Here is a 13,146-nt window from a genome sequence, read left to right on the forward strand (position 1 = left end):
TGGGCATCATGGTGCTAATGGAGCAGGTTCATGTGGTGGAATCCCGATTCTGGGCTCAGGAAACAAGCACAGACTGGTGGGACTGCATAGTGTTGCAGGTCTGGGATGATTCCCAGTGGTTGCAAAACTTTCGCATGCGTAAGGGCACTTTCATGGAACTTTGTGACTTGCTTTCCCCTGCCCTGAGGCGCAAGACTACCAAGATGAGAGCAGCCCTCACCGTTGAGAAGCAAGTGGAAATAGCTTGCAAAGCCAGACAGCTACCGGTCAGTCAGGAATCAATTTGGAGTGGGCAAATCTACTGTGGGGGCTGCTGTGATGCAAGTAGCCCACGCAATCAAAGATCTGCTGATATCAAGGGTAGTGACCCTGGGAAATGTGCAGGTCATAGTGGATGGCTTTGCTGCAATGGGATTCCCTAACTGTGGTGGGGCCATAGACGGAACCCATATCCCTATCTTGGCACCGGAGCACCAAGCTGGCGAGTACATAAACCGCAAGGAGTACTTTTCAATAGTGCTGCAAGCACTGGTGGATCACAAGGGATGTTTCACCAACATCAACGTGGGATGGCCGGGAAAGGTACATGACGCTCGCATCTTCAGGAACTCTGGTCTGTTTCAAAAGTTGCAAGAAGGAACTTTATTCCCAGACCAGAAAATAACCATTGGGGATGTTGAAATGCCTATAGTTATCCTTGGGGACCCAGCCTACCCCTTAATGCCATGGCTCATGAAGCCGTACACAGGCAGCCTAGACAGTAGTCAGGAGTTGTTCAACTACAGGCTGAGCAAGTGCAGAATGGTGGTAGAATGTGCATTTGGACATTTAAAAGCGCGCTGGCGCAGTTTACTAACTCGGTTAGACCTCAGCGACACCCAATATTCCCACTGTTATTACTGCTTTCTGTGCGCTCCACAATATCTGTGAGAGTAAGGGGGAGATGTTTATGGCAGGGTGGAAGGTTGAGGCAAATCGCCTGGCTGCTGGTTTTGCACAGCCAGACACCAGGGCAGTTAGAAGAGCACAGGAGGATGCGGTGCGCATCAGAGAAGCTTTGAAAACCAGTTTCATGACTGGACAGGCTACGGTGTGAAAGTTCTGTTTGTTTCTCCTTGATGAAACCCCCTGCCCCTTAATTCACTCTACTTCCCTGTAAGCTAACCACCCTCCCCTCCTCCCTTCGATCACCGCTTGCAGAGGCAATAAAGTCATTGTTGCTTCATATTCATACATTCTTTATTCATTCATCACACAAATAGGGGGATAACTACCAAGGTAGCCCAGGAGGGGTGGTGGAGGAGAGAAGCACTGGGAGAGGTGGTGGAGGAGGGAAGGACAAGGCCACACAGCACTTTAAAAGTTTAAAACTTTAAAACTTATTGAATGCCAGCCTTCTGTTGCTTGGGCAATCCTCTGGGGTGGAGTGGCCGGAGGCCCCCCCACCGTGTTCTTGGGCATCTGGGTGAGGAGGCTATGGAACTTGGAGGAGGGAGGTTGGTTACACAGGGGCTGTAGCGGCGGTCTGTGCTCCTGCTGCCTTTCCTGCAGCTCAACCATACGCTGGAGCATATTGGTTTGATCCTCCAGCAGCCTCAGCATTGAATCCTGCCTCCTTTCATCACGCTGCCGCCACCTTTCAGCTTCAGCCCTCTCTTCAGCCCGCCACTTACTCTCTTCAGCCCGCCACCTCTCCTCCCCATTTTGTGCTTTCCTGCACTCTGACATTGTCTGCCTCCACGCATTCATCTGTGCTCTGTCAGTGTGGGAGGACAGCATGAGCTCAGAGAACATTTCATCACGAGTGCGTTTTTTTCACCTTCTAATCTTCACTAGCCTCTGGGAAGGAGAAGATCCTGTGATCCTTGAAACACATGTAGCTGGTGGAGAAAAAAAAAAGAGACAGTGGTATTTAAAAAGACACATTTTCTAGAACAATGGCTACACTCTTTCACGGTAAACCTTGCTGTTAACATTACATACACAGCACATGTGCTTTCATTCCAAGGTCGCATTTTGCCTCCCCCCACCCCGTGGCTAGCCCCTCCCCTCTCCCCATGGCTAACAGCAGGGAACATTTCTGTTCAGCCACAGGCAAACAGCCCAGCAGGGACGGGCACCTGAATGTCCCCTTAAGAAAAGCACCCTATTTCAACCAGGTGACCATGAATGATATCACTCTCCTGAGGATAACACAGAGAGATAAAGAACGGATGTTGTTTGAATGCCAGCAAACATACACTGCAATGCTTTGTTCTACAATGATTCCCTAGTACATGCTACTGGCGTGGTGTGGTGAAGTGTCCTACCACGGTGGACGGAATAAGGCTGCCATCCCCAGAAACCTTTTGCAAAGGCTTTGGGAGTACATCCAGGAGAGCCGCAAATGCCAGGGCAAATTAATCATTAAACATGCTTGCTTTTAAACCATGTATAGTATTTTAAAAGGTACACTCACCAGAGGTCCCTTCTCTACCTGGCGGGTCCGGGAGGCAGCCTTTGGTGGGTTCGGGGGTACTGGCTCCAGGTCCAGGGTGAGAAACAGTTCCAGGCTGTCGGGAAAACCGGTTTCTCCGCTTGCTTGCTGTGAGCTATCTACAACTTCATCATCATCATCTTTCTCGTCCCCAAAACCTGCTTCTGTGTTGCCTCAATCTCCATTGAAGGAGTCAAGCAACACGGCTGGGGTAGTGGTGGCTGAACCCCCTAAAATGGCATGCAGCTCATTATAGAAGCGGCATGTTTGGGGCTTTGACCTGGAGCGGCCGTTTGCCTCTCTGGTTTTCTGGTAGGCTTGCCTCAGCTCCTTAAGTTTCATGCGGCATTGCTTCGGGTCCCTGTTATGGGCTCTGTCCTTCATGCCCTGGGAGATTTTGGCAAATGTTTTGGCATTTCGAAAACTGGAATGGAGTTCTGATAGCACGGATTCCTCTCCCCATACAGCGATCAGATCCCATACCTCCCGTTCGGTCCATGCTGGAGCTCTTTTGCGATTCTGAGACTCCATCATGGTCACCTCTGCTGATGAGCTCTGGCCAGCATGGCAAGCTGCAGGTGACCATGCAAACAGAAAATTAAAATTCAAAAGTTTGCAGGCCTTTTCCTGTCTACCTGGCCAGTGCATCTGAGTTGAGAGTGTTGTCCAGAGCGGTCATAATAGAGTACTCTGGGATAGCTCCCGGAGGCCAATACCGTCTAATTGTGTCCACAGTACCCCAAATTCGACCCAGCAAGGCCGATTTAAGGCTAATTGAGGGTGGAGTAAGGAAATCGATTTTAAGAGCCCTTTCTGTTGAAAAAAAGGGCTTCATTGTGTGGACGCATGCAGGTTTACATTGATTTAATGCTGCTAAATTCGACCTAAACTCCTAGTGTAGACCAGGGCTAAATTAGCCCCCATCTTATTGGTATAGTTGGGGTTAGTTTTTCCAATGTGCATTACTTTACATTTATCCACATTAAATTTCTTTGCCATTTTGTTGCCCAATCACTTAGTTTTGTGAGTTCTTTTTGAAGTGCTTCACAGTCTGCTTTGGTCTTAACTATCTTGAGCAGTTCAGTATCTTCTGCAAACTTTGTCACCTCACTGTTTACCCCTTTCTCCAGATCATTTATGAATAGGTTGAATAGGATTGGTCCTAGGACTGACCCTTGGGGAACACCACTAGTTACCCTTCTCCATTCTGAAAATTTATCATTTATTCCTACCCTCTGTTCCCTGTCTTTTAACCCAGTGGTTCTCAAAGCCAGTCCGCTGCTTGTTCAGGGAAAGCCCCTGGCTGGCTGGTCCAGTTTGTTTACCTGCCGCATCCGCAGGTTCAGCCTATCGCAGCTCCCACTGGCCGCGGTTCACCTCTCCAGGCCAATGGGGGCTGCATGAAGGGCAGCCAGCACGTCCCTTGGCCTGTGCCACTTCCCGCAGCCCCCATTGGCCTGGAGGGGCAAACCGTGGCCAGTGGGAGCCATGATCGGCCGAACCTGCAGACGCGGCAGGTAAACAAACCAGTCTGGCCCGCCAGGGGCTTTCCCTGAACAAGCAGCGGACCAGCTTTGAGAACCACTGTTTTAACCAGTTCTCAATCCATGAAAAGATCTTCCCTCTTATCCCATGACAACTTAATTTACATAAGAGCCTTTGGTGAGGGACCTTGTCAAAGGCTTTCTGGAAATCTAAGTACACTGTGTCCTCTGAACTTTGTCCACGTTTGTTGACTCCTTCAAAGAACTCTAATAGATTAGTAAGACATGATTTCCCTTTACAGAAACCATGTTGACTTTTGCACAACAATTTATATTCTACTATGTGTCTGACAATTTTATTCTTTACTATTGTTTCAACTAATTTGCCTGGTACTGACGTTAGACTTACCGGTCTGTAATTGCCGGGATCACCTCTAGAGCTATTTTAAAATATTGGCATTACATTAGCTATCTTCCAGTCATTGGGTACAGAAGCTGATTCAAAGGACAGGTTACAAACTACAGTTAATAGTTCCGCAATTTCACATATGAGTTCTTTCAGGACTCTTGGGTGAATGTCATCTGGTCCTGGTGACTTGTTACTGTTAAGTTTCTCAATTAATTCCAAAACTTCCTCTAATGACACTTCAGTCTGTGACAATTCCTCAGATTTGTCACCTACAAAGGATGACTCAGGTTTGGGACTCTCCCCAACATCCTCAGTCATGAAGACTGAAGCAAAGAATTCATTTAGTTTCTCCACAATGATGTTATCGTCTTTGTGCTCCTTTTGTATCTCGATCGTCCAGGGGCCCCACTGGTTGTTTAGCAGGCTTCCTGCTTCTGATGTACTTAAAAACATTTTATTATTATTTTGAGTTTTTGGCTAGCTGTCCTTCAAACTCCTTTTTGGCTTTTCTTATTACATTTTATACTTAATTTGGCAGTGTTTATGCTCATTTCTATTTACCTCACTAGGATCTGACTTCCACTTTTTAAAAGCCTTTTTATCTGTCACTGCTTCTTTTACATGGTGTTAAGCCACAGTAGCTCTTTTTTAATTTGGGATATACACTTAAGTTGGGCCTCTATTATGGTGTCTTTGAAAAGTGCCCATGCAGCTTGCAGGGATTTCACTCTAGTCACGGTACCTTTTAATTTCTGTTTAATTAACCTCCTCATTTTTGCATAGTTCCCCTTTCCGAAATGAAATGCCACGGTGTTGGGCTGCTGAGGTGTTCTTCCCACCACAGGAATGTTAAATGTTGTTATATTATGGTCACTATTTCCAAGCAGTCCTGTTATAGTTGGACCAGATCCTTCACTCCACTCAGGACTAGATCGAGAGTTGCCCCTCCCCTCGTGGGTTCCTGTACCAACTGCTCCAAGAAGCAGTCATTTAAAGTATCGAGAAATTTTGTCTCTGCATTTCGTCCTGAGGTGACATGTACCCAGTCAATATGGGGATAATTGAAATCCTCCATTATTATTGAGTTCTTTATTTTGATAGCTTCTCTAATGTCCCTTAGCATTTCATCATCACTATCACTGTCCTGGTCAGGTGGTCAATAATAGATCCCTACTGTTATATTCTTATTAGAGCCTGGAATTACTATCCATACAGATTCTATGGAACATGTGGATTCATTTAAGATTTTTATTTCATTTGATTCTACATTTTCTTTCACATATACCAACACGTATAGGGACACCCTGACATCAGCACCCCTCCTTACCCCACCACCCCCTGCACAGCAAGCAGGAGGTTCCCGGGAGCAGCTCCAAGGCAGAGAACAGGAGCAGCACATGGCAGTGGCGGGAGGGATACCTGAACTGCCCAGCAATTGATAGCCTGCTGGATGGCTGTCGCACAGACAACTTAGGGGAGCTGATAGTGGGGCTGCCGGTCCCCCCTGGTTCCAAGCCCCCAACAGCTAGCTCTGGCAGCCACCTGCTTTGTCCACTGGTTGCAGAAAAACAACGTTATAAGGGAGCATTGCACAACTTTAAACGAGCATGTTCTCTAACAGATCGGCGACGTAACAATGAAACAACATTAATTGGGACGATGTTAAGTGAGGAGTTACTGTAATAGATTCAGTAGAACATAAAATCTAACTTCTCTTAAATGTCTGCACTTTCTCTCTAGGTGCGTATCATGTTTGAGGTACAGGATCTGAAATATGCTACTATGGCCACAGTGTCAAGGTGCGGAATGGTCTGGTTCAGTGAAGATGTTCTAAGCACTGACATGATATTCAATAACTTCTTGGCCAGACTACAAAGCATCCCTCTGGATGAAGAGGAAGAGGAAGCTCAGCGCAGGCGAAAGGGCAAAGAAGATGAAGGTGAAGAAGCAGCTTCTCCAATGTTGCAGGTATAACTTGGAATGGATTGTAATACTGTGGACTGACACCAGACCCACTAAAAGTAGGAAGTGCCTTGAAAGCTTATCTTACCGGCTGTACTGAATATAAATAGACATTGAGTTAACAAAATATAACTTGCGTGTTGTATTCCCCAATTAAAGTATGACACTTTGAACCCATGCTATTGACAAACTTATTTTAAGATCTAGTGTTATGACTTAAGACTACAAACCAAGTTCCTTGAACAATGCTAATGTCTTTACCAACAGATTCAAAGAGATGCAGCAACAATTATGCAGCCCTATTTCACATCTAATGGACTAGTGACTAAAGCTCTTGAACATGCTTTCAAGTTAGAGCATATCATGGACCTCATTCGTTTGCGCTGTCTTGGTTCATTGTTCTCTATGTTGCATCAGGCTTGCCGCAATGTAGCCCAGTACAATGCAAACCATCCCGATTTCCCTATGCAGAAAGAGCAACTGGAGCGTTATATCCAGGTAAAGTAAATACTGCAGCAAAGTGATCTGATAGCCTAAAGATGAACACAGTTACCAGACTTTTTGAATAGTCTCCTTGTATTTTCTTCAGCTGTCCTTCAAACACAAGTAATACTTTTTTGCATTTGTGTGGACTAAACTTTCTCTTGTCTTCCATCAGAGATACCTGGTCTATGCAATACTGTGGTCATTCTCTGGAGACAGTGGACTGAAAATGAGAGCAGAGCTGGGAGAATACATTAGGAGAATCACCACTGTACCATTGCCCACAGTACCCAACATACCCATAATTGATTATGAGGTAATAGCCTCTTGTACCTTGTATAGTTACAAACCTAATTCCTAAAGAAACAAAACCAGAATGACCCACAGAAGCTTATGCTCCAATACATCTGTTAGTCTGTAAGATGGCACAGGACTCTTTGCCACTATTTCTAAATTAACCTCTCTCAATGGGAGTAAATTAGTATCTCACAAGTTAGCTCAAGGCAAGCCACTCTAAATTTGATTGATTATTTTATTTTTTATTTGTTTTGCTCAGTTGGTACATAATTTACTGTGTAGTCCAAGCTTCTTCTAAACTAGTCCCACAGAATTAAATCTGCAGGTGTTAAAAGCCTAACTGAGTTCACAGATTAAAGCATGAAGTTGTGTAAAATACGATGGGGTTATGATGAGAACCCCATTGAAACACATCTCTCTACTAAATTTGTACATTAACTATTTCTGTTCACCTAGGTGTCAATTACAGGTGAATGGGTCCCATGGCAGTCCAAGGTTCCTCAGATTGAAGTTGAGACACACAAGGTTGCTGCTCTTGATGTTGTAGTACCAACCCTAGATACTGTCCGGCATGAAGCTTTACTGTATACTTGGCTAGCGGAACACAAACCCCTAGTGCTCTGTGGCCCACCAGGTTCTGGAAAGACTATGACCCTTTTCAGTGCTCTCAGAGCCCTCCCTGATATGGAGGTAACTATTCTGTTTATGTGTGGGTTATTGAATAATAGCAAATTTATAACAAGTAAAAGCTGCCTACAAGGTTTACTCTCGTGATTACAGCAGCACCTCTCTACTTACATGGCAAAAGCTTCTTTGTATCAGAGCTCTTTGCCCAAGTAAATGAATGTATCTTTATAACACTCTGTGAAGTAGAAACATGAACTATAAAAGGGAGTGGAAACTGAAGCAGAAATCAGTGACTTGCCCATAGTCACCAGGAAGATCTAGACTCTTCCTAACTCCAGGAGTCCCTTAACTTCAAGGCCATCTGTTCTTCCTTTCTAACTAGCACCAGTAGTACTGGCTTTTTTCCACTTGTTCAGTATTAAATCAAAAGTATTTTGAGTTCAGGTAGCTGTTCCGTCTTGGTATATGAGTGTTTAAACCTGTTAACAGTGATGAGAGACAGTATGTGTAACAGGTGGGTGCTACTGGCACATAACAGACTTTGATGGCAAAGTCTATAAGGAATTTTACATATCTGTAGTGACCCAAATACTTGTGTAAACAGAATTCAGTGATCAGTATCTAGTCAACATACAGCATATATTTTCAGTCTGAAGGCCAAGTTGTAACATATATTTGTTACTGAGGAATGATAATCTATTGAAACTTTGGTTCTAAGACTTCAAGCTATTAAAACATATCAAATGTCTTCATGAATTTACCTCTTTCACCCCCCTTTTTTTTTTAAAGGTGATTGGACTTAACTTCTCTAGTGCTACTACCCCTGAGCTACTTTTGAAAACTTTTGATCATTACTGTGAGTACAGGCGTACACCTAATGGAGTGGTGCTGGCCCCCGTGCAGCTAGGAAAGTGGCTGGTGCTGTTCTGTGATGAAATCAACTTGCCAGATATGGATAAGTATGGCACGCAGAGAGTCATATCCTTCATTAGACAGGTTTGTTTTGTTGTGAAACTAAGGATTCTACTGTTATGCTTTTATGGAAACTTTCTTATATTAAAACAATTCCCTCATTCAGATGGTGGAACATGGAGGCTTCTACCATACGTCGAATCAGACCTGGGTGAAATTAGAGAGGATTCAGATTGTTGGAGCTTGTAACTCCCCTACCGATCCTGGAAGGAAACCACTTTCACATAGGTAAATACTATTCTGAAGCTACTAAAACTATAGTACTGATCTGCAAAATGGAGTATCTGATTCCTTTACATTCTACTATTGGAATCCAGTTTTTGTAGCGTCAAATATTGGTTTAAAAATACCTTGCATCCAAATGAGCTGCTCATTAACAGTCCATCAGGCTCCTGTTGATCTTCAATAAGTCTTGGAGCACTGGAAGTTCCGAAGACTGGAAGAAAGCTGCTAAAATGCCAGTTTTTAAAAAGGGTAAATGGGATGACCTAGATCCCAGCCAGAATAATGGAGTGGCTGATACAGGACTTGATTGTTAAAGGGTTAATAGAGGGCAATGTAACTAATACAAATCAACATGGGTTTATGGAGAATAGATCATGTCAAACTAACTTTGTTGTTTTTGATGAGATTGCAAATTTAGTTGATAAAGGTAATAGCGTTGACAAAATATACTCACTTAGGTAAGGCATTTGACTTGGTATTGCACGACAATTTGATTTAAAAAACACACAAAAAACTAGAATGATATAAAAGTTACATGGCACACATTAAATGGATTAAAAACTGGCTAACTGATACGTCTCAAAATGTAACTGTTAACTGGGAGCCATTATTGAGTGGGCTTGTTTCCAGTAGGGTTGCGCAGGGCCTGGTTCTTGACCATATGATATTTAACATATTTATCAATCACTGATTGTTTGCAGAGGACCCAAAAATGGGAGGATGGTAAATAATGATGAGGACAGGTCACTGATTCACAGCAATCTGTGTCACTTGGTAAACTTGGCGCAAGCAGTTAATATGCATTTTAATAAAGCTAAATGTAAATACATACATCTAGGAACAAAGAAAGTTGGCCATACTTACAGGCTGGGGGACTCTATCCTGAGAGAGGTTTGGGGATCATGGTGGATAATCAGTTGAACTTGAGCTCCCCGCTGAACATGTAACGCTGTGGCCAAAAGAGCTAATGCAATCCTGGGATGCTTAAATGAAGATCACAAATAGGAATAAAGAGGTTTATTTGATCTCTGTATTTGGCACTCTTGTGACCACTGCTGTGTGGCCACTGTGGCATTGATGTGACCACTGTGAATCTGTGTCCAGTTCTGATGCCCACAATTCAAGAAAGATGTGGACAAATTGAAGAGAGTTCAGAGAAGGGCCACAAGAATGATAAAGGATTAGAAAACCTGCTTTTATAATGATGGACTCAAAACGCTCAAGATATTTAGTTTAACAAAGAATATGTTCAGGAGGGACTTGATTAGTCTGTAAGTACTGTGACAAAGTTCCACCTCTGCCTTGGGGGGTCCTGTGCTTATTGGCGGATTTGCTCGCCTCAGCGATTCACAGCAGCCCTCAGTTTGGCCACTTTTGCTAGTGGCTCAAACCTGCCGTTCACTCAGCTAACCTCATCACTGGCCAGCATGGGGAAAGGGAGGAGAACAATCCCTGCAGTCTCTGCTGACCCAACTAGTGGGTCGGGGGCTAGGCCAGGAACCTTCCCCTCTGGTGGAACCCACAGTCAAGGTCACCTCCTCTTGTATCAAATAGGGAGTTGAAGGGATTGGGGGGAACCTGGGCCTGCCCTCTACTCTGGGTTCCAGCCCAGGGCCCTGTGGATTGCAACTGTCTAAGGTGTCTCCTGTAACAACTGCGTGACCGCTACAACTCTCTGGGCTACTTCCCCATGGCCTCCTCCCAACTCCTTCTTTATCCTCATCACAGGACCTTCCTCCTGATGTATGATAATGCTTGTACTCCTCATTCCTCCAGCAGTACACCTTCTCACTCTCAGCTTCTTGTGTGCCTCTTGCTCCCAGCTCCTCGCACACACCTCACTAACTGAAGTGAGGTCCTTTTTAAAACCAGGTGCCCTGATTAGCCTGCCTGTCCTAATTGATTCTGGTAGCTTCTTAATTGGTTCCAGAAACTTCCTGATTGTTCTGGAACAGCCCATTATCTTACTCAGGGGAAAGGGACCTGCTTAATCTGGAGCTAATATATCTACCTTCTATCACTCTCCTGTAGGCATCTGGCCTGACCCTGTCACAGTACCTACAGAGGGAACAAATATTTAATAATGGGCTCTTCAGCTTCCAGCCACTGGATCATGTTGTACCTTTCTTTGCTAGACTGAAGCTAGACAAATTCAGACTGGAAACAAGGCATACATTTTTAACAGTGAGAGTAGTTACCCATTGGAATAACTTACCGAGGGTGGATTCTGCATCATTCACAATTTTTAAATCGAGACATAGGCGCCGACTCCATGGGTGCTCCAGGGCTGGAGCACCCACAGGGAAAAATTGCCACAGCAGCCAAGCTCCCCGCCCCAGCTCACCTCACCTCCACCTCCTCCCCTGAGTGCACCATGCCCCGCTTCTCCCCTCAGCGCTTGCTGTGGCAAAACAGCTGCTTCTCAGCGTAACAAGCTGTGTGAGGGAGGGGGGAGGAGCAGGAATGCAGCGCACTCAGGGGAGGATGCGGGGAAGAGGCGGGGCCAGGGCGGGAATTTGGGGAAGGAGTCCAATGGGGGAGGAGTCGGGGCGGGGACTTTGGGGAAGGGGTTGATATGGGGGTGGGGCAGGGGCAGGAGGAGGTGGGGCAGGCATGGGTCAGGGAGGGGGGGTCATGCACTCACCGGCGCCAGGAGAAGTTGGTGCCTATGAATCAAGATAACAGCATTTTTTTCTAAAAGATGCCCTGGGAATTATTTTGGGGAAGTTCTACCGCCTGTGTTCTATGGGAGGTTAGACTAGATTTCTTCTGGCCTTAAAATCTATGAACAACACAGACTGTACTCCATTCATATCCCTGTACTTCAAAGAGGACTTTATATTAGCCAACAGGATGGTGGCTAACGTGAGTGCTGAACATCACTCATTTCAGAGGCTGAGAATGCTGTTGTGAAATTAATAGTTATTTTTACCTTATGAAACAAGCAGCTTGGATCAGAAACGAACCAATATGATGTGATATTGCAGAGTACAAGTCAGTAATTGACTCTCCTACTTTGACTTTTAGTGGCTTAATTTGAGATGAAATCTCCACCAAGGATGGCAGTTGTTTTGAATATTGAAAATAGATCGGTCAGGTCTAGTCTAGCTGACTTGGGTGAAGTCTTTCCTGGTATGAACACTAAGCGATTGGACCTCTTTCAGATTTTTACGCCACGTCCTTGTGGTGTATGTGGACTATCCTGGACCAGCTTCTCTTACTCAGATATATGGAACATTCAATCGTGCAATGCTGAGGCTTATCCCATCGCTCCGCACATATGTAGAACCTCTTACTGCTGCCATGGTAGAGTTCTATACAATGTCACAGGTAACTTGATCTACACACTATCCCAACTTCTACTGACTAGTCCTCTTTCCTATTACTATTAATAATGCTTAATAATTATGTTACTATTCCACTTAAGATAAATCCCAGTGCTTTTTGTCTTGGCCTGCTTACCCTGTTTTTATTAGCAGTTGTGAGATGGGGACATGAGAAGCATTGTTTGCATGTTAATTATTGTTGCACAACTTTATCCTATTATATAATATACCCAGTGTTTTGAATTTTAGGAAAGGTTCACCCAGGAGATACAACCACACTACATCTATTCACCTCGTGAAATGACTCGATGGGTGATAGGTATCTTTGAAGCCTTAAGACCATTAGAAACCTTACCTGTTGAAGGTCTTATTAGGATTTGGGCACACGAAGCCTTGCGTCTCTTCCAAGACAGGTAAAGAAACTATGGAAATAGTATTAAAAGTACAAATTGTAGAAATGAACAAAAGTTTAAGTTCATAAAATAAGTGCCACCTTCAAAGGCTTATACACATAACCAAAATATGAAGAATAATATTTTTGTGGATTTGAAATCTAGTCCTCTAAGCTCAGGGCAAGAGAAGTGTCTGTTGGATTGCTAAGTAGTTGCAAGTAGGTAGAACTGAGTCATATTTACAATAGTATTATCCTTTGCCTTAATTTGCTATTTATAGCACTTAGCGTGTCCTTCACACATATCTGTTTTTAATAGGTGTTGCATGCTTGCTTGTAACTGTCTTTCTGTCTAACTAGACTTGTGGAAGATGAGGAGAGACGTTGGACTGATGAAAACATTGATATGGTAGCTCTGAAACATTTCCCCAACATAGACAAAGAGAAAGCTATGAGCAGACCCATCTTGTACAGCAATTGGCTGTCAAAGGTAA

At 44.3% G+C, this 13,146-nt stretch overlaps 1 protein-coding gene across 1 annotated transcript in view; it reads left to right on the forward strand.

The window, feature by feature from the left end:
• The window catches only part of LOC140913377 (cytoplasmic dynein 1 heavy chain 1), a 100,879-nt gene that overhangs the window by 48,972 nt on the left and 38,761 nt on the right, over nt 1-13,146 (forward strand). The window contains exons 35-43 of the mRNA XM_073349669.2: nt 6,110-6,337; nt 6,599-6,829; nt 6,990-7,130; nt 7,568-7,801; nt 8,528-8,734; nt 8,817-8,938; nt 12,100-12,265; nt 12,511-12,674; nt 13,013-13,142. Coding sequence (XP_073205770.2) covers nt 6,110-6,337; nt 6,599-6,829; nt 6,990-7,130; nt 7,568-7,801; nt 8,528-8,734; nt 8,817-8,938; nt 12,100-12,265; nt 12,511-12,674; nt 13,013-13,142 — 1,623 coding nt within the window. The remainder of the gene's footprint in view (nt 1-6,109; nt 6,338-6,598; nt 6,830-6,989; nt 7,131-7,567; nt 7,802-8,527; nt 8,735-8,816; nt 8,939-12,099; nt 12,266-12,510; nt 12,675-13,012; nt 13,143-13,146) is intronic.

This window comes from Lepidochelys kempii, chromosome 6 (assembly GCF_965140285.1).
Source record: "Lepidochelys kempii isolate rLepKem1 chromosome 6, rLepKem1.hap1, whole genome shotgun sequence".
NCBI lineage: Eukaryota > Metazoa > Chordata > Testudines > Cheloniidae > Lepidochelys > Lepidochelys kempii.